The 22,673-nt window shown below is 36.9% G+C and overlaps 1 protein-coding gene across 1 annotated transcript in view; it reads right to left on the reverse strand.

The window, feature by feature from the left end:
• The window catches only part of GABRA1 (gamma-aminobutyric acid type A receptor subunit alpha1), a 57,139-nt gene that overhangs the window by 16,064 nt on the left and 18,402 nt on the right, over positions 1–22,673 (reverse strand). Inside the window, exons 4-7 of the mRNA XM_043464781.1 lie at positions 22,046–22,113; positions 13,632–13,852; positions 11,466–11,548; positions 6,648–6,791 (exon numbers count right to left, since the gene is read on the reverse strand). Coding sequence (XP_043320716.1) covers positions 6,648–6,791; positions 11,466–11,548; positions 13,632–13,852; positions 22,046–22,113 — 516 coding nt within the window. The remainder of the gene's footprint in view (positions 1–6,647; positions 6,792–11,465; positions 11,549–13,631; positions 13,853–22,045; positions 22,114–22,673) is intronic.

The raw sequence follows: 22,673 nt of genomic DNA on the forward strand, positions 1-22,673 counted from the left end.
GACACCACCTTGCTATTCTCAAAACAATATCTACCAGCAGTGGCCAGCTGCAACATTACAGCTTCAAGTTTTCCCCATGTAACATTTCAGACCCTAACAAATACTAGCTTAACAAGCACCCTTACTTCTTGCCAGCTCCAATTATAGTTTTTGAAAACAACTTATGTAATATTGTGGTTCTGCTCTTTACAAGCATCCCCCATTTTGCAGCCTGGCAGAACACAATTCAAGTACTTCTTGGATCTGTGTCTCCCAGGCTATAGTCCATGGTTTGGTTAAAATAAACTCTTCTTTATCTCTATTGTAGATTGTTATTTATTATTTCCATCAGTAACATTTAAATAAGAAAAGGAAAAGTGACAAAATCAGAATCACACTGCAATAGTTTAAAAATGAAAGAAATTGCAACAAAAAAGTCACCTAAATTGGATTGAAAGAGTATCTCTAAACATCAAGTACTTATGCACTAAGCATGTCAAATTATTTCCCTCTGATTCAACAGTCAAGAAGAATTGTAATTCAAATATCCTTGCACATCATGTAACCCCAAGGGAAGCTTGTAAATTAGATGAGACAACATTTTTGATGCATTACAATATGAAATTAAGGAGAGGCAAGAAAAGAAGCAGGAATATAATTCTGTAGAGCAACACTGCAGATTTCTTTATATCTGGCTTCCAACTTTTTTTTTTTAATCTGGCTTCCAACTTTTTTTTTCCCAAATGTTAGTTCCTTAGAGTACATCCCTTGCTTAACTTTGACTTTAGTTTCTCACTTGTTGAATAGAAATGGTAGTGTGCTTGTTGTTTCATAGGATTCTCTGAGGATGACATGAAATAACAGATGTGAAAATTATTCTAAAAAATTCTGAGTCACAGGCAGATTTATAGTGTAAAGGTAAATCAGATAGAAATATATTCTCTCTCTAGCTGAAGAAATCCACCATTCATTTCTTTAACAAAATTGTAGTGGACACTGATTCCTTGTAAAGCTTTTCAAGTGTTCTAAACTTTTGTGTTTTCCAAAGATGCTACCTTTTTCAAAGGGATGAGGAATCAAAAATATCATTGAGGGAGGGGCTCATAGATATTAAACTATCTGCTTCAGAGAATACTTAAATAGCAATAATGAAACAATGGTTATAGTCCTAGGCCACTTACATCTCTAGACCTATTTCCTCATCTGAAATATGATTAGGTTGACCAGACGACTGTATAGGTCTTCTCCCTCTCTACCTTCCCTTCTATGAATTTGTTCTCACCTTTTATAGTTATATTATTTCTCTGGAGATCATGTACTAAGCTGCAAAAATAGGGGCCGTGAGGCCCCTTTGAAGAAAGTCCATCACCACTTTTGCTCCCTGGTCAGTGAAAACAGTTGCTTTCCTCATTCATTTTGACCCTGCCAAGGCATCCTTAACTCATCCAGTGAAGACTGTCTCTAGGAAATAGGATCCTACAGTTTCTCTTAGTCATCTGTTCTAAGGATAAATAATAGTCTTTCACAAAGAAGAGACATTCTCATTAGACAAATCTCACCTATGTTTCCTTTGATCACAATAGTATCTATTGACTTAGGTAAATATGACTTTCTAGTCATCATTGTTGCATTTTGAAAAAGCATTTTTATTACATCTTCTTATTTTATACCTGTGATATTATTCTTATACCTAATGACTAATTTAACAATTTTGCTTCTCTATGTAAGTTACATTGCCATGCCCTTTAATTACAATTATAATTTTTATGTGGGCTTTCCTTAAAGAATTACTTAGGAAGCAAAACATGGTGTAGTAGAATGAGATAGGGGGCCATGCATGGGATCTAGTTTCAAACTACCTTCCCTGATATTTCAAGCAGAAATGAGTTCTTAAGTGTCATCATATAGACTTCTTATATTAACTTCATCATTATTAATAGTAATAGCTAATATTTATTACATGATTTGTGCATGTCAGAAACTCTGCTAATCAGTTTACATGCATTTTTCTCATTTGAATCTCACAGAACCCCAAAGAAGTAGATCCTCTGACTATCTCCAAAGTACAAGAGAAAAGATGAACAAAGGTCATGCAGTTAATTCATTGTAAAACCAGCATTCAAAACCTCCCAATATACTCCAGAATCCATCTCTTATGCTCCATGACATACCATATTGTTGCCTTTTTACACTTGTCTATCCTGCCTGTTACTAGTGTTTCATATGGTTGAGAACATACATGCTATAGTGAGATTTCCCGAGTTCAAATCCCAGTTCTGCCACTGCCTGGCTGTGTGACCTTGGAAAAATTATTAAACCTCTCTGGGCCTCAATTATATACCATCTTCAAAATGGAGAAAATGATAATACATACATCCTAGGACTGTTGTAAGGATTAGACCATTCAATGAATGTTAGCTACTTAAATCACTCAACCCTGAACTTCATTTTTTTCCCAATTATTTATTGATTTACTCATTTATTTATTTAATTTGGCTGTGCTGGGTCTTTGTAGCTATGCACAGGCTTTCTTTAGCTGTGGAGAGCAGGGGCTACTCTCTAGCTGTGGAGCACAGGCTTTAGAACACAGGCTCAGCAGTTGTGGGCACGGGTTAGTTGCCCCAAGGCATGTAGGATCTTCCTGGGCCAGGGATTAAACCTGTGTTCCCTGCATTGGCAGGTGGATTCTTATCCACTTGACCATCAAAGAAGTCCCAACCATGAGCTTCTTGAGAGCAGGAAGTATGTGTCCCTCATCTCTTTTCTCTAGGTCATTCACAGTGTTAAACACAGTAAAGGAGAAAATTGTTGAAGGAATAAATGAGTAGATAACAGAGAACTGCATCAGATTTGAAAGTTGACTAGACTCATCCTTCTGTGTCCTTGAAACAAGTTTGTTCTGCCAGGTGAATGAGTGCACTTCAAACCAAGTCTTTGACTCATTTCCCCCCAAAGACTGATGGCAGATTCCAATGAGTGGACTGTCTTTCTAATATGTTTGCACTGAAACAAATACAAATACTAGATTGAGCCTCATATTTTCCCCCCTATGGCACTGAAGTGATCTAGAGGTATTTGACATGAAAGGGGCCAGTGGTAATGTTGCGAGTGTGTGTTCATGTGTGTGCTGGTTGCAGGCCAACACCTTCTAGAAGGTGACCTGAATTGCTTCTCTCCTCACAGAGAATTTTAAGGTAGCAGAAGCTGTTCTTTACTTAATGATTCTCAATGTATGTGCACTTATCTGTCACCCTTCCTAGTCTTCTGGCAGAAACAGGGAGATAATAACACTCAATGTCTTTTATCTTAATGTTGTCAAGGCTCCATGTTGTTGTTTAGTTGCTCAGTCATGTCTGACTTTTTGTGACCCCATGGACTGTAGCCCCTCAGGCTCCTCTGTCTATGGGATTTCCCAGGCAAGGATACTAGAGTGGGTTGCCATCTCCTTCTCCAGGGGATCGTCCAAACTCAGGGCCTGAACCCATGTCTCCTGCACTGGCTTGGTGGAGTCTTTACCACTGAGTCACCTGAGAAGCCCAGTAGCAGTGGATATTGTGACAAAAATTGAAATAACATCAAGGATGCAAAATTCATAGCTGTGTGCAACATGGCAAGTATCAGCTCCCTGCTCTTTCTCTTAGTAAAAAACTGACTGCTGCCCTAATGACACTTTTATTAATGGACATTCAAATTGGTCCATTTTGCTAAATACGGTCAATTATGAAAAGGACTAGTGGGGAGAAGCTAAGCTGCTAGATTATCTGTGCCTTTGGTTTGTCATGATCTTTGCATTCTCTAGGCTTCAAGTGCATAGCTGATCATATCCAGGGAGCTGTGTGTTTAACCCACTTCCACTGTGTGTGTGACTATATCTGGTCTCCTGTTAGAAGGACATGCGGGCCCATACAGACCTCTCTGAGTGTGCTGTCATCCATGTTTTATGGTACCAAACTCAAAGCCACAAGCTGCCTCATAGGAGATGTGAATATGGGGTTGAAGGCCTTACAAAAGATCTTTGTTTCTTCCCACGGAAATCTTTTAAGGTGGATTTTTGAGGTGCAAATGTAGAACCAAAGGAAGTGTAGTTCAGGGTTTTATTGTGGAGTGGAAAACCACATCAAACTGAGTTCCTAAATTTGAGAATGTGCTCGTTATTCTCCTCCTCCACCCTCCATATTCTATAGAAATGACAAGGACACACTCTTATTTTGTACATATAAACTTGCTGCTCCAACACAGAATGATGACTTTTAATGGACCTAACTTATGAGGTCCAGCCAGCTTGGTGGTGGTGAATTGGACCCTTCTTTCTCACCTGGTGTCCTTTTGTGACTCTTTATCTTTTCTGAGTAACAAGAATGTAGGTAGGCTGGCTTAGAAAACCAGAAGGGAAAAGGTCTCCAAGTTCATCAGACTAAGCCACTTATTTTGCAGACATAGGAACTAGAACATAAAGAGGGATCCTGTGCCGTATCAAGGTGATTGGCGCTAGAGTAGAGTGGAAGCATCCCTTCCTCCCAACAACCTTCATATATACTTGTCCTGTTGCTACTGCACTTGAAATACTGTTTCCTGAACATCATCCAACCTCCATTCTAATGATAGTAGGGAGAGAATTTCTTGAGGGGAAATTTTAGTTCTATTATTCTGAATGCCTTGGCCTAGAATAGCGATTATTTGACTCAACAAATGCATATTAACAAAATGAAAGTCAGCCCCTGAAGCAATCCTTCCTTGATTATCCCAGGCTGGATTCACTAATTTTTTATTCATTAGTTCAAAAATATTTACTTGATGCCTCTTCTGTTTCAGATACTATAGTAAATCATAGGGACACAGAAGACAGGAAGGACTTGCCCTCCCAAAAATGTTAATCACAGCACTTAACACCCATTTTGATAATTATAGTTTACGTGTTTGTCTTCCCTTAGACTTCAGATTTTATGAAAGCAAGATATATGTCTTGTCTATCATTGACTGTAGTGCCTGTCACAATATCCAGTCAATTACAGCATTCAATTTTTAAAAGTAAACACTGCTCATTTTAGTATCTTTTCCAATATAACTTGGTGAGAAAAGAAAAATTTTCAGTATTTTGCATGTTCTAGGATATCTTTAGGACAATAACAACAACTACAACATACCATTTTGAGCATCTACTGTATAACACTCTGCTTAACATTTGATATTATCTTATCTTTAATACAAAATTAGAGGCTCCCCATTCTTAGAAGAGAACAGTTTCTAATTAGATAAGTGAACATCTCAATGTCACCAGGCTTCTGAGTGGCAGGACTAGGACTTGAGCCCACATCTTTCTCACTGCAAAGCCTAACACATTCCCAGTATGCCATGTGCATTTCTAAGGTAGGTAAAGCACAATGGAGAACAATATTTTCATTTTTCAAAACAAGACACATAAACGTTTCAACTTCTAGAGTAACCAAGGATGCTATAAAGTGAGCAAAAGATAAGTCCTATTAAGCAGTGGTTATCCAATAATCAGAGTAATATATTGACCTATCACTTGAATTTAGAACGATCAGATTATGACCATGGTCCTAATATAAAGTTTGAAATTTAAGGGAGAAAATTTTCTGAGATAAAGAGCAATTCTGCCCTTACTTATCATTTAACTTTCATTTAACTTTCTTTCTTTTCTTTTTTTTTTTTTTAGAAATTGCAAATCAAAGTTAATGAATGAATTTCAAAATTAAAAGACAGTTGCAAAATTGTTGACCCTTGCTAAGCTTTTAGTAATTGAACATAATTAAAAAAATTGGGATTGAGGGAGTAAGTTTTCCTAATATTTAGGATACAAATTTTATCTGCAATTATCTGGCCCTATGATCACATATCAGTTAGTCACAAAACGGATACCTGAATAACTAAACTCATCTTATTTCTTGAAACAACTTCAAAAGTTTAAAATTTTGGATTTGACTGCTTGATAGAAAATCTGATCTAATTCTGAGTATTTCATTGGTAAAACAGTTACAGCACCAAGAGAGATGGCGGTCCATCCACTTTTAATTCCAAAATAGAGTGATCAGTGTAGGTTTTAGCTGTGGAAGGTTCCTGGCTAGAGTTACAAATGAAGTTAGGTGTGGAGACAGTGAGGTGGGGAAGGTGTTTGGGCATCCTATGTGTAATGACTACTGTTAGAAATTTACCAAGATTTATTGATCATGACAATAAAAGGTTCCTAAATGATATTAATAGCTAACATTTATCAAGAGTTTTTTTTTTTTTTTTATGTGCCCAAAGTGTGATAGTTTACTCTTCATGGATATAATTTATTCCTTCCAACAACCCTATGAGGTGACCGCAATTAACTGGCAACTTGAAGAAGTATTCAACCCATATATTCTCCTCTAAGAGTTCACATATCTAAATCCAGTGCTACCCTGATCACAGAGAACAGTTCTTTAGTTTGTAAATAAACAAACAAACAAATGAAAAACCAGAGATCAAAAGGCATGACATGTCAAATTCAAGATCACAGGTCTATAGAGGTTAAACTCGTTCCCAGTCTAACTGTTCCCAGTTTAGTGTAATTTTTCACTCTCCTTACTTTTGTTATTGAAGGACTTAACTGAATTTGCAAGTTTCTACAAAAAGTTTTTCAGCTTCTTCTTTCCTATCTAAAGTTACCAAATAGCACTTACCTGTACTAGACTGAACAATTCCAGAATCTACTGTTTGTCCAAGAAGATCGTACTGGTTTAGGCGTGAGCCATCTTCTGCTACAACCACTGAGCGTGCTGGCTCTCTGGTCCACTCATAAACAACTTCTGCTCTTGTATAAGCATCTAAAAGGGAAGAATGGAAAATGGTCCAAATGGAAGGGTCTTACCAAAGAGGACATCCTGGGCTTATGGTACCTGGAATCATTGAATGTTAATGTGGAAGGACTTTAGAGCCACATTGTTTATCTCCTTTTGTTTAAGTGGCTCAGTGATAAAGAATCTGCCTGCCAAGCAGGAGACACAGGAGACTTGGGTTCAATCCCTGGGTCAGGAAGATCCTGTGCAGAAGGAAATGACAACCCACTCCAGGATTCTTGCCTGGGAAATCCCATGGACAGAGGAGCCTGGTGGGCTATCGTCCAAGGGATTGCAGAGTAGGACACAATTTAAAAGACTAAACCACCACCACAGTTAATTTGTGGGAAAGCCAGACTACACCACCACAGTTACTTAATAGGGTAACCGATATAAGAATATAGAATGCTATTCATTCTACTCCACTGCTGTCAAGAATTTTCTAGAGAAAAAAATCTCTACTATACGCTTAAAAGCCAAGCAAAGATAACTGGTGGTCATGTAAATAATGATGAAGCCTATTCTAGACCCGTGTCTTTTCTTGACAAATTGGAGCTCTTGTGACTTTGTTGCACTGTCATTAGCAACAGTGCCTAGATCTGTCTTTTTATACTTTGTCATGCCTTGCCAATGGGCTGCTACTATAGTTGTAGAGGGAAACAAAAAGTGTTACTATCAACTTATATCAAATGATTCAGTATCTCATTCCTTGCAATTTCTTAGAAACTCCATTGTGTATGAAATCCACCACAAATATGCTATTGTTGTCAAAGTGGTGGTTACTCATTGCCTTTATCTCTTAATAAAAATCTTCCAAAATGTAGAGTAAATTCACATGATGAAATTTCTTGTTTTAAATATAGAAGACAGATACACCTAAAGCCTCAATCTAAAGCTCCACAATAGGTGATACATCTTATTATTCCTTTGTGTCAGTATCTGAGAAGTAGGACCTATAAAAACTTTTTTGATTTGACACTCTTCAGCCTAGAGAAAAGATTAGAAAGTCTTCAATCACTTAGCCAAAAATGTTAAGCTCACATTTCAAATAAATCAGTAGATAAGAAAAAAATTTTAAATGATAGGAGAAGGGACTACCGTGGTGGGTCCAGTGGTTCAGACTTAGCCTTCCAATGCATGGGTTGCGGCTTTGATCCCTGATCAGGGAGCTAAGACTCTGCATGCCTCAAGGGTGAAAAACCAAAGGTAAAACAAAAGTTATGGGTTTTCCAGTAGTCATGTATGGATGTGAGAGCTGGACCATAAAGAAGGCTGAGTGCAAAAGAATTGTAAGGCCTGGTGCTGAAGCTGGAGCTCCAATACTGCGGTCACCTAATGCGAAGAGCTGACTCACTGGAAAAGACCCTGATGTTGGGAAGGACTGAGGGCAGGAGGACGAGATGGTTGGATGGTACCACTGACTCAGCGGACATGAGTTTGAGCAAAGTGAGGGAGATAGTGAAGGACAGGGAAGCCTTGCATGCTGCAGTACACGGGGTGGCAAAGAAGCAGACATGACTTAGCAACTGAACAACAGCAAAACAGAAGCAATGCTGTAACAAATTCAACAAACACTTTTAAATAAACTAAAAAAAAAAAGAAAAACAAAGACAGCATAGACAGTATTGAAAGGGCACCTGCTAATTGACACTGTCACTTAGGTTTTATGAGCCTTTGTTTTTTCATTTGCATGAGGCAGGTCCACTAAATAGTTTCTAAAATTATTTATTATTCATAATTCTTTCCCTCTCTTCTTGTTTATAAGACACTGCTTGGTAATCAGTCAGGAAACGATCATTTATTAAATCCTGACTACATCTAGCACTTGCCTAGATCTTATTATCCAAATATAATCTGAATCACTTTTTCTAGAATCAAAGCCTTATACTGTATATTCCTCAGAAATCAGTTAAAAGATGTCAGCTGCCTCCGTATATTATCTTTGAGTTATCTGGCCTTATACAAAGGGTGTTATCCCTAACAAGCAGAAAGTGTCATGTAACACTGACATTCAGAATCTCATGGAGAGTGGTAAGGAAGTCATCTGCTTTTCCAAGTTTGGTTCTTATCAACATATGCATGAAGTTACTTCAGGTACTTTAAAAACTTTTACTACATAGTGCTTTAATAAATTATCACAAAATCATCTTGCTTATCTCTTCCTTATTCTCTTCTCTGAGATTTTGGCAAGGTGTTTCCTTTAAAAGTTGAGTCAAAACATTTCCAGATCACTTTGCCTTAACTTCTTCGTCTCTGAAATATGCTGGGTAGGCCAGGTTAGAGAAATGACTACACAGTAAGTATACAACCATTGCCATTTCCCACACCACTGGCAGGCACAGCAGTTCACCATGGTCCTCTTTCCCACCAAGCATATGCCATCTGAGCCTACTATTCAATTTATGTCTTTTCTGTTGAGGTTTAAATCTCCACAGTCCCTAAACTCTCTTTTCTGAGGCTTAAATACTGAACAGATATTTAAAACCTGATTATATTCTTTACCCATTCAATAAATACTTCCTGAGTGCCTACATTTTATTAGGCTCTGTGCTAGAAAATGCAGAACAAAATAAATTTTGCTCTCAAAGAGTTTACAGTCTCCAGATAATAACAATGTTAAAACTAACAATTATCTCGGTGATAAATGGTATAAAATAAATGTGTATTATGATCAAGAAGACTGATGGGACTACATACACATTTTGAAAGGTCCTAGAAACTAATATTTACACTGAGATGTAAGGGATAAATAAAACCAACTATGCTAAGAAACAAGGAAACGTAACTGCGACAGAGAAAAGAGCATATGCTAAGGCTCTGAGGTAGAAAACAGCTTACTTGTCTTTAAATTTCAGTTTTCTTATATAAGACACTATTTGTGTTCCACTCATCCATTTTCTTCAGGATGACAGTGTGCCTAGCTAAATGTGCCTAGTTTCTCCAGCCTCCTTTGTATTTAGCATTGGTCATGTGATACAGCTTTGATTAATGAAATGTGAGACGATGTCTGTTAGGATTTTAGGGAAAGTTTTTTTTTGATACAGGCACTACTCCTTTCTTCTCTGCTCCCTTTTTTTCTTTATTTTGAAAGTGGAGGCAATGGCTGGAGTAGCAGCAAACATTCTGTCATCAGGAAGAACTTCTAAGAATATCTTAAAACATCATCCTTATTAAGATGCTAAATTAACCAGCAGTTAACCAATAATCACTTACCTTCATATATCTTGTATGAAAATTTAGACTCCTTTTTTTAAGCTCTACTCACTGCTTAAAAGTATTCCTGGCCAATATACTAAACATATAGTTAAATGTCTAAAACAAGATATCTCTGAAGACAAAAGGGGATTCTATTAGTTATACTAGGACTTTAGATATAAATCAGTACCATTTCAGGCAAAAACAGTACTGATTTTGTATGATATCTTGAACTATAAGGTTATTTTGTGGATTAGCTGAGTTGATTCATATACAAATATTTAATACACTGCCTGGCATATAAGTAACACATAATACAAAATATTATCATTAAAAATGGAACTGGTAATCAGAAAAAAGAAATGTAATAGGTCATGGCATAGAACATACATTACATTGGGAAAAGGATTGAGAGGGGATAGTTATCACCAATGGCCTGTGTGGCTGACAGTTTTTGAAGTAGGTAGTTTATCCTTGGGTTTTAGTATAGAATGAGATTTATAAATAGAGAAAGTTGTCTCTCCATGATTAGTACTGTTAGGAGCCTGAAGGCCCTTTGCTATTTTCTTTGCTTGCTGTCTTCCTACACTACCACTATTTTTCTTCTATGAATCATATCTTCACCAAAATAGTTGCTCAGATTGCCTGACTAGTGAGAACAGAAAGCTGGTTAGGTTAGTCCAGAAGTTGAGTCAGTCCTTATATGTAACTCCCCTGCAGGAAGCCAGGAATACATTATTCCTCCTCACTATATGCATGCACGCTAATCAAAGGCAGAAAAACTGGAAGACCAGAGAGACTAACCTGCTGGCCACTGTTCTCTGAGCTTCTCTAATGTGTACCTGCATATTTTAAAGATGTAGAAACCTTGAAAGTTATTACAAAGTGAATTTATCTAAGATGTCTTCAGAAGCAATAATATGTAACTAAATTTCATGAGCTATCCAAACAGATCTAAAACTGTTTTAAGACTATAATTAACTTCTTTTCTGGCATCATCTTTAGGTTAAGGTTTCATTATTAAGAAAACCTAATTATTGTCCTTTGCCATCTACCAATATTTCCATCTGATAAACAAGTCAAATTATTAAGAATAAACAAATGTCAGTAATGATATAAAATAAACACAATGACCTCCATTTTTTGGAAAGAAGATGGTATCTATGAGGCATACACATCCATACTCCATTTGGTTTTCTATGAATACAACTTGAACGAAAATGGAATTTTTCTACTAAATCGTTAAATTCATTCTTTCTACTCCAGAGGATAGGGAATAACCCCTTCCTGAAATGATATTAAAAAGTGAAGTCAAAGATGGTTACTTATAGAAAGCACTTGCAATAAATCACTGTTTAAGTTTTCTTGATACTCTTTATCTGTCTCTCTAACGTTCATAATGAATTGGAGGTTGCTTGGTTAAAGACATGCTCTCATAAGAATCAAAAATAAAATAACTTTACTCACAGCTTCCAAATTTTAGTGGGCAGGCATGTGCATCCATAGGGAAATCCTCCAAATGCATTGGACACTCAGCTCTCACTGTCAGTCTTAGAAATTAAGAGAAATATAGGGTAGATTAGATACTTTCTGATCAACCTGATTGGGATGTTATTACCTATAGCAAATATATTAAGAAAGCAGGAAAGAAAAGCACAAACAGCAGTGTCATCCTGAGTTGTTAATAGTCAAAGGATCTGGAAAGAATTACACGGAGCTCTGGGGCTTGAGCTCCCTGCACGTACGTATTTCACATATGGTAATGTCTGCATTTCAGTGCTGGTCTCTGGGACCATCTAGTTCCCCACGTCATTCCCTAAAATAGCACCAAATGCATTAAACAACAAAGGGATAGGTGAGGGAGGAGCTATCCTCAGACTTTGTGAAGCTGAGAGTCACTTAGACTCCTTTATATGTGATTTCACTCTATTCCAACTGTTTAGTTTTATTTACAAACCCACTGCCTAACGGAAGCCAGGACTCTGCAGAACTTCTTTTTAGTCCCTGTGTTCTGGGAACATGAATTCTATTTATGTTTTAAAAGGGTAGTCAAGAAAGGAATTCACTGAAATATATTTGATCTCATTTGGTGGAACTATGGAAAATTTGTACCTAAATTCCTCACATAAGTTTCAGAAAATATCTTTATCTATATTATTAGGTAACTCAAGAAATGTGATAAGGTGTCTTTGTAACCAGTAAAATCATGAGGTCATTATAATATTAATTAAAGTAAATAGGAAATGTTTAGATTAATAATTAAACTCATATCCTTAAGTCAAACTATTAAGGAAAGTGGTAACAAATTAGCAAAGGTGGTGAGACATTTCAGAGAAGGGGATTATGTTAGTTCCTGATAAAGAATATTAGACACATCAGGAATCTTTAATAGATAAACTTCTTAGTATGTACAAATCCCTCCTCAGGTAACTGCCAGCTAGTAGACATACATGCTAGATTTAGGCTCAAAAACAAGTGTAGGGTATTTTACAAGGGAAAAATATTTCCAGTTTCAAATATAAACAGATCCTGCTTGGAAGATCTGGAAAGTTCTCAACATACCTTTCCACTGATCCTCTATTTTCTTTCTCTCTTTTCTGGATTTTTCATCCTTTCAGTCCTATTACACTTTTACTAGTTGAATCCAACATCTATCTCCAGTGGCACCTGAAGCATGTTTTATTTGTTTCTCATTTGGATATTTGGGTATAAAAAGCTAGAAATTTTGGAAGCTTTCTCTAAAGGCAAAATATCACTCTACTTTCATTCTAAACAGAATCCTCCAAGTCTAGGAGTTCCCTTCATTACCTTTTCATACCAAAGGAATAACTGAATGGCCTAAATTAGCAAGTGCTGGCCAGATCTACAAAAACAATATTTCAACAAGTCATTTGGATATGAAATAACAGGTGCCTTTAAGAATAAGTCCTCATTTAGGTCCTCAATGAGTTTCTCATAAATAAAAAAAATATCTAAAAATATTTAAAACTTTTTTTTTGATTCATGCTTCTTTCATCTAACCATAAATGAATGATTGGTTCAGATGCTGAGCTGTCCAGTAATCTCAAAATGGGGGAAATATTTATAAAGTAAAAATATACATGCAGTCTTCAGTTTAAGCAAAATTGGTAATATTTATATTCTTTCTCATTAACAACATCATTGTGAATTAATACACTTCAATATGTATACTGCCACATGAATTTATGTTGAAAAATTTTGAACTTTTTCTATTTTCCACTTTTTCCCCACTTCTTTTTAAATAGAAACATTTTCAGATATATACCTTGAGATAGCTTCTAGAAATTTAATCTACACCATACTGTAAGGCAGGAAGCCATGAAGTAATAGTAGAGAGAAGTTTCTCTATTGAATTAGAATAAATTGGAGCTATAAATTGCATTAGTTAATATACATTGTAAACATCTTCTTCATTTTTGTCTGATCATTTTACTTAACACTTTGACTTGCATAATATCTCAGCCTGTTTAGTTTTCATAGCAGATTAAGTATTAAACTTGGAAAACAGGGAAAACAGGAAACCGGATGTTCTACAGCGGCCCATCAGCTTGATGCTAATCTACACGTGGAAGCGAAGGTCTAGAGAGCCCCGGGGAGGCGCAGCCCCCGTACCTCATGGTGTACAGCAAAGTGCCGTCCTCCGTGATGCGCAGGAGCTTGTTCGGCATCGTCATGTTGTGTGCCACCGACTTCTTTCCGTTGTGGAAAAAGGTATCTGGAGTCCAGATTTTACTTGCCATCAGGTTATTTAATCGGAGCACTGTCATAGGTCCTTTAAATTTTAACCTTTCATCCTTCCAGCTTTGACGGAAAAATACATCTATTGTATATTCCTAGGTAATTTGGGAAAATGGGAGAGAGTTCACTGTGCTGTATTTTGTAATGCAAATGTCTTATAAAGACAGTGCATCCTTTTTGAAACTTTAGAAGCAAAACACGAGCTGGATGATAGTTCTACAAATAAATTTGTGGTGGCCTGAACCTATTGGTGTCAAGTGAACCCTTGGTTGGCATAATCACTTTAAAACATGCTCAAGAAAAAAAAAAAAACCTCTAATTCAGTCTTTACCTCTAGATTAAAGCCTGACTCTTGTTTATATCAAGCCTGAGTAGCTTTTTGCTCCTTTTTTATGTAAATGTGAAAGACATAATCTGGTGAGTTTCATTAATTTTAGTTAAATTATTATTATTACAGAATAATATATTAAAGTAATAAGACTTTACATTTTCCCCCTCTTTTTGGACTTAATGAGAAAAAAAAAAAGGATTAGCTGTTAAAAAAAAAAAGATAAAAATATCTAAAATGTCAAATATTATTTGGTCAGAAAAATTCTGCTGAATGTTTTCTCAGATATGTGAAAGGAGCTTAGTACCTTACTTCCACCCCACCTCCATCATATCAGTACTCAAAGGGACAGAATATATTGCAAATAAAAACAGAACTCATGTTACAGGTTATTACATACATGAAAATGTCTAAATTAGACAATTTTAGTTCTAAAAATGGAGTATAACATTCTAGGGACCCTCTCATGGTCTCTGAAAATCCCAATCCCAAGACATCCATGATGCTAATGTTGAAATAATCTTCTTTTTGGCTAAGTAACCATTTTTTTTGGCTAAGTAAACATTTTCCCCCACAAATAATATATACAGACTTTCAGGTCTACACAATGAAGAAGATTATAAAAACAAGAAATCCATTTCAATGGTAATTTGCATCTTTTCCAAAAAAAAAAAAAGAATTCAGAGTATGCAGGTGTGTGAGTGTGTTTTTGTGAGTATATATGTGTATGAGTTTCAGCTGAAACTCCAATACTTTGGCCACCTGATGGGAAGAACTGACTCATCTGAAAAGCCCCTGATGCTGGAAAAGATTAAAGGCTGGAGGAGAAGGGGACAACAGAGGATGAGATGGTTAGATGGCATCACTAACTCAATGGACATGAATTTGAGTAAACTCCGGGAGTTGGCGATGGACAGGGAGGCCTGGCCTGCTGTAGTCCATGGGGTTGCAAAGAGTCAGACACGACCAAGCGACTGAACTGAACTGATGTGTATGAGACACATGAGAAATGATGTGAAGCTCCTCATCATTCATAGCCAGGGAATCTATTTATTTGAATAAATGCACCATTCTTCATGGCAATACCCAGAGACAAACGTCTGCTAATCTGAAAACAAGCAATGAGATTTACCAGCTCCTAAAATTGAAAGGGGTAATAATATCAATCTTTCTTGCAGGACTTGCTACACTGACACTAAAACTGGAACTCAGTGGTTTGAAATAAAGACTACCATATTCCCCATTAATCTTAGAATGCTCCAAACTGGAAGGAAAGCTAACTTAAAAACATCATGCTCCATTTTCTTAAACCCCTAACCCTGATGTATCAGAAAGCTGCTTTTTTTCTTTTTTTTAAATCTTATACATGTTGTCTGTAGGGCATGTAAAATAAGCAGTATCTATGTTCAGTCTTTTTGGGCATGAATTTTACTACGTCTTTCTTTCTGAGCATTAATGCAAAATTGGGTAAAGCTTGAATGAAAATTTTCAGAGCACTAGTTTGGCATTGCTGAGCCCTTACTGATCAAGTAAAAATTATTATTGGTTAGTCTATAATGAGGGGTTTTCCTAGTGGTTCAGCAGTAAAGAATCCACCTGCCAATGCAGGAGATATGGTTCGATCCCTGGGTTAGGAAGATCCCCTAGAGAAGAAAATGGCAACCCACTCCAGTATTCTTGCCTGGAAAGTCCCATGGACAGAGGAGTCTGGTGAGTTACAGTCCATGTGGTCCTGAAGGAGTTGGGCATGACTTAGCCACTAAATAACAACAACCAAGTCTATAATGCACCAGGCATAGTGGTAAATGCTGATTGAGATAAGAAATAAAAAAGTGTAACATGACACCAGTTTATCTTTGCAGGCAAGAGAAGTTACTGTTTTTTTCTGTCTGGAAGTGTCAGATGAGAGGCACTGGGATATGTGACGTAGGAATTTACTTAGAAACATGTGTTAAGCATCTGTTAAATTTGACAGAGGGAGAAACTGTTTAGACTTGGAAGCTATAGGAGAAACTCGTGGAGGAGTAGGATGGGCTTAGAATAGTGTTTTTCATGGGGAGAGAAATGAGGAGAGTGCCTGTGGATTGCATTAGGAAGGGATCCAGAGTAGGAGTGCTTGCCAGGGAAGCGGAATGGATGGGTTTAGTCTGGGCTGAGCATGTTCTCTTCTCTGGAAAACAGACAAACTTGTCAGTCAGGGCTATGACAATGATGCTATCTATGTCTATTACTCAGGAGTCAGCCACATAAGCTCTATACTTTATTAGGCTGCAAAACTTTAGCCTGGTCAACAGTGGAGGCAAGGGTCATTTGTAAATCAAGGCTCCAAGGATGTCTAAGCTGACCATATTACCATGAATCTAAAACATTTTTTCACTTGTTTGCTTGATCCAAGGAGGTTTTTGAATATAAAATAAATGTTACCTATAAGATAAAAAATATTTATCATCAAGTCTTTGACAAGATGTAACCCAAAGGCTAAGATTCCAAAAAAATGTCAAAACTTGCCAAGCTCCTAAGGCTTACAGTTTAACATATTTAGAGCTAGCTTTATTTCCCTGTGTTAATGGTGGACAATGAAATCCCAAATTTATTTAAGATACTCTCTTTTCAAATATCGTTCTCGTTACACAAGCGTGCATGTGCACACACATGCATACACATGCACAAAGAGCAAAATTAAATAAGCTTTAATTTCTGTGTTTTCCTCTGTTAGAATTACAAATTAAAACTGATATAAAAGCAGTTGATCGTGAACACTTCTTGCCTAATCAAGGATGAAATATTTGGTTTCCCATGTTTTGGGAATGGCCCCTGCAGTATTGCCATGGTAGCTGCAGGCAGCTCCAAGTAGCTACTTGTATAGCCTGACCTCTCCCCATGATCGAAATTCACTAGACCAAGATGTGCCAGAGCTCCTTCTTTAGGAAGTCAGAACAAGAAGGAGAGGGTAGAGCCATGGCATAAAGCTTACAAATGTAAATTATAAATCTGCTAACTAGAACTGAATTGTCCTTCTTCCAGATGAACGGCCTTAGGCCGTTTTCTTATTTACTCTAATGCTCTTGCTGCCAATAAAGTAGGGATCATTGCAATACTCATTCCACTTGCCTGTGGTCAGAAGTGAGCCAACACAAGTGAACAACTTGCAAGAAGGTCTAGAGCTCAGAAGTTCTCAGTAAACGTTAAAAGTTACTATTAGTCTCCCATTTTATTTTTTTTATCAACACATTTGTATTAGATTTCAAGGTATTGGGGAATGAAAAAGTGCTATTTCTTTGGAAGGGTGGTAGGACAGGAAATGAAGAAAGTGAGAAAGTGGTCATAACTAAGTAAAACAAAAAGAGAATGCAAAAGAGAAGACTCCACAGAAAAGTGTCTGGACAAATAAGAAGTGTTGGTGAATACTTCCTTCAGGGTTCAGTGTTCCAGCCTCCACCACTCAAGCGAAAATTCTCTCCCAGTTCCCCTTTTCAATACAGCAGGTCCCTGGAGAATATGAGCCTTATTCTGAAGACAGGGACACAACATCCGTTATGTTCCTAAATAAATATTGTACTGAAGTGTTCCCACTTGCACAATTTATTACCATCTGTGTGTGCCGTGATTTAATACATTTTAAGCACTATGGAAAACAGGGCTTTCTGATTGTGCCGCCTGGATATTTTTGTCAGAACCTTGTGCCCTGGGAATGTGCAGTTTGATTGCCAATTAATGGTTTTTAAAATAAAGTTAAGGAGTTGTCCTAATTTTGTTTTCTATTCCAGATGAAGTCAGATACTTTGGGATCTGTGGAATCTCTAAGGACAGACAGCCTGAGTTCAAGTTGCTACCTAGCTGGGTTACTTTTCTACTCTGGAAAATGTGGATAATAATAACATGTATCAAAAATTTTGGCATGGGGATTAAAAGATATATGATCTATAAAACCCTCAGCACAGTGCCTAACATAAGCATTTGATAGTGTTTAATGTTGTTATGGTTATTATTATTTAGTTCTTTATTAATACTCAGTTTAAAAACTACATTTCCTGTCTTGAAAAATAGCTTTGTCATTCTGCCTTTTAATTTTGATACCCTCTAAATCATACCACTATTTCTTATGGATCATTCTCCCATAATATAGTTTAAATGTTAATCTTCTCAAAAGTGGTTAGGTACAGTTCCCACTAGTTACTTAGGAAATCAGTTGCAGACTTATGGCTAATTTGCTTCTTTGACAGAACAATTCAAATGTTGGCTTGTTTAAGAGTTTTAGGCAAAACAGTGTCACTGGTTTAGACTCTGTTCCCTTCTTCTTAACTGATTATTTGACCAAAGGCCCATGTGTAAAAAGTAATATATGGTACTCTTAGGGTTTATAGTGTATCCAAAATCCTAGTGAGAATCTTTTGTCTAAGAGAAAAGACATCACTGTTCAAAATATTTTTCAAGATAAAAGTGTTTGACTGCATATGGCTTTATTTGGGCACTGTCCCTCAATAATTTCTATTGAGCATCTACTCATGAGACATCATGCTAGGTGCCAGAGACACAGAATAGTCATTTATTATTATTATCGGGCTTCCCTGATGGCTCAAACAGTAAAGAATCCACCTGCAATGCAGGAGACCTGGGTTCAATCCCTGGGTCAGGAAGATCCTCTGGAGGAAGGCATGGCAACCCACTCCAGTATTCTTGCCTGGAGAATCCCATGGACAGAGGAGCCTGGTGAGCCACAGTCCATGAGGTCACCAAGAGTCAGACATGACTAAGCAACTAAGCACAGAGCCTTATTATTATGAGGAGAAGGAGTAATATGTTTATCAGTGTGCACTATCTGTAATGCTTTAGCCCCTCTCATGGTGTGTCCATCTATGAGAAGAAAGCTTCACCAGTGCAAAACTTCTGAAAGTTCTCCTTTCTCTCACACTCTTCAATTCAGAGAGGGGAGAGAGGACAAGACTTGACAGAAGAATGTGGAAGGAGAAATTAATCTTGCCTATCTCAACAACTTCCTCTTGTCTTCTCCATTTTTGATACTGGTTGTCCATTAGACTCACAAATGCTATTGTGTTCCTCCATGCTACACGTTTTATGTGAACGGTCTCCACCCTTGCAGAAGGAAGCCAACGCTGCCTGCTGACGGGTGGGTGACTCTGGCTGATCCTGATGTTTACTCTCTGGAAACCACTTCTCTGCAGATACAAGCCACCTTTCAGAATACCACCATTATTAGTAATAAAGATGATATCCTCCTTTTTCATGTCCTTTACTCTGCTATCTTATTTCTCAAAACAATCAGAACTCAGGTAGGAAACAGGGTGTTATTTACTGAGTCCCCGAAGACCTTAATTTTTAAAAGTCAATGTAGACTCATAAACCTTTTACCAAGTCGAAATTAAACACTTACTGTAAAACAGCAATGCATTGATAGTATAAGAGATGTGAAACAAGCTTGCCTTAATGTCATTTGGCATCACTTTAGGAAAATAAGATACTAATATAAGTAACTTAACAAAACAATGCTATATATGAGACCAAAAGCTAAATTGTATTTTACAGGCAATTAATGTGATTGAATGTGCAGAAAGGGAAAGTTAATTTGTTATTGGATGAATAAAAGAAAAGTTTTCATCAAGCATTTGGGTCTTGATTTGGACTTTTGGGGAAATACAAAATTTAAATGGATAGAGATCAGAGGAAACTTTAACAAGGGGTGCATGCCATCATAACAGGTTCAGAGACAAAAATAATAATAGTATTTATTGAGCACTATCTATAGACCCTTATTTATGTATCTCATTTAAAATTCCTAACAGTCCTACAAGGATGCTGTTGTTGAAGTCTTACAAGGACAGGTAACTGTGATAATATATCAACTTCAGAGGCTTTGAGCCTTAAAGACTGATTCGCTCCAAGGTCTCTCTGCTGCCAGTGATGAATTTGAATTCAGCAAGGCTGAATCCTAGAGTCAGTCGTTCTAGCCCCCAAGGGTATGCCTCACAGAAAGTAATACTTATGCAAATCATAAATAGTCAATGGGAACAAGTGAGGACGAGCGGTAAAATCATGTATGGTTATTACGGGATACAGGTAGAGGAGCTTAAATTTGACCTTAAACTGAACTGGGATATATTCAAGTTTCTTAATTAGAAAAGCAGCATGAGAGAATAATAGTTTTGTGGGAACACTGAATCACGATGTGGGAGAATCACAATAGTTTTCAGACCACAGTCAAGTTTGTAAAAATTATTACATTGCACAGTATTTCAATAAAGTGGTCTATAGACTGACCACAATGGCAAAATGAATTACCAGAGGAATAAATCCACCATTTTGGCTAACTTTAATATTTCTTTTTCTTACCTAGTGATAATGGTTGACATTTATTGAGTGCTTAGGATATGCCAATGATTTTTAAGTGCTTTTCATGTATTAATTCATTTAATACTTGTGATAGCTCCATGAGTTATCATTATTACCCCCATTTCACACATGAATAAGCCGAGGCAGAGACATACTAGTAGAAGGTCTGGTATTATAAACCCAGGCATTCTGGTTCAGAAATTTGTATTCTTACCTACCACTCTGCTTATCTCTCCTATGCTCCACTGACTCTAATCTGTACAGGTTACATTCATAACCTGTCTTAGGTGTAAAGTATCTAATTATCCTGGGGCTTCACTGGTGGATCAGTGGTAAAGAATCCACTTGTCAATGCTGGAGACATGGGTCCAATCCCTGGGTTGGGAAGATCCCCTGGAGATGGAAATGGCAATCTACTCCAGTATTCTTGCTTGGGAAATCCCATGGACAGTGATGCCTGGTGGTCTACAGTCTATGGAGTAGCAAGAGAGTTGGGCATGACTCAGAGACTAAACAAAAACAACAAAATCTAATGATCCTAAGTCAGCATTGCCCAATGTTTGAGTCATAGAATGTCAAAAAGCATCACTTGAAGAAAAGGGTTTGGGGCAAATATGATTGGAACACACTAGATTAAGTGTAGTTCAACAGTTTACCTTACCTCGGGCGGGACTGGTCAGAGCTCTAACCCTGCCCATCTGGGTGCCTTGTGAATTTCCACACTTTGGAAAATGTTGGCCTAAACTGTTATTTTCTCTAACATTTACTCTGAATCATCTGAGCTATTAGGAAATCAGAAGACTTTTAGGATCGTGTAAACAAAAAGATACTTCAAAAATAATATTTAATTAATGTATCTTCAAAATAGCTATAATGATGTGTCTCATGGCCTCTTTATGATTTTTTGCTTCTATAGGAGTTTGGCTGTCAAGAGTTCAGAAATATTATATAATATCTGCAGAGCTCTACAGACTTACCAACTCCCATCAGATAGAAGAGAAAATCATGTTCATTTGGATTGGGGAAAGAGAGAACAGGTATGTATTCATTTTATTCTCACTCTTGGTAATAATTTAATGATTGCCTTTTGCAGTGAAGCTGAACCTTTCCCACAGGTGTTATTTCATTCTCAGTCTAATTCTGGTCAAGTATTTGCTCAGCTTTTATACATATTTCTCCTTTTTAACCAAAAATAATTCAGAAATTGAGGTGTTTACAGCTATTCTATAACAGTCCTAGCCATCCAGAAAGCGAACATTCTTCAGTCAATATGTCCTCCTAACTAAAATATAAGGTAATTCACACTATTTGAATCACAGAACGTAGACCAAGGCAAAGGAATAATGTCAGTGATGGAACAAAAGAAGACTGCAGTGGTTGATAACTATAAACAGGCCTGGCCTGAAAAGTAAATGGGTATTTTCCATTATGTAAATATTATATATACATATATCACATATATATGATATATTACTTATTATGCACACAGAGAAACACAAAGATATAGCCAGGGCACTGCAAATTACTTCCTAAAAACCTAATCCATATTTTTCCTTTCAAAAGTTAAATTTAGGAAATACTCCAGGAAAACCAAAATTGCAGAGTCACTTACCATATCATGGTCTGAAACGGGTCCGAAACTGGTGACGAAGATGTCAGTCTTCACTTCAGTTACACGCTCTGATGAAGCAGGAAATTGGGACAGTGAATGTCTATCAACAGCCCTTATTAGATCTCACCACCACATACTCACACCCAAATGGGAAATTTATTGGCTTTGATTAGCTATTTCTAAAATTGCTCCACTGTGTAGTCCTGATAATTTACTGCTTACACATGAAATTTCACAGTGAATATTTTTCAATGGAGATGGGAGCCTAAATATGCCACTCTGGGAGACAGATTTTATGGAGAGGTCAGATGATTCTTAATGGATTCTGTAAGAATGGACACACTTCCTGAATGATACCAAGCCATTTCATGTTGTAATAAAAAATATGTTAGCATATGGGTATGATTTAAGCTGAACTATTCTTACACAGCTTGCCAGATTCTCCAGGTATTTAGGCTACTCTTGGGACGTATATAGTGCACTGTAGCAAGCTTTATTAACTGTTTAAGGACTCAAGGGTGTGTTTTATAAATGATTGCTTCCTGGCATTAAATCATAAGTAGATTATCCAAATTTCTCCCTGGGAAAAAAATCTGACAACCTATGCAAGTATCTTCAATTTTGAGGA

This window comes from Cervus canadensis, chromosome 4, assembly GCF_019320065.1.
Source record: "Cervus canadensis isolate Bull #8, Minnesota chromosome 4, ASM1932006v1, whole genome shotgun sequence".
Classification (NCBI taxonomy): Eukaryota; Metazoa; Chordata; class Mammalia; order Artiodactyla; family Cervidae; genus Cervus; species Cervus canadensis.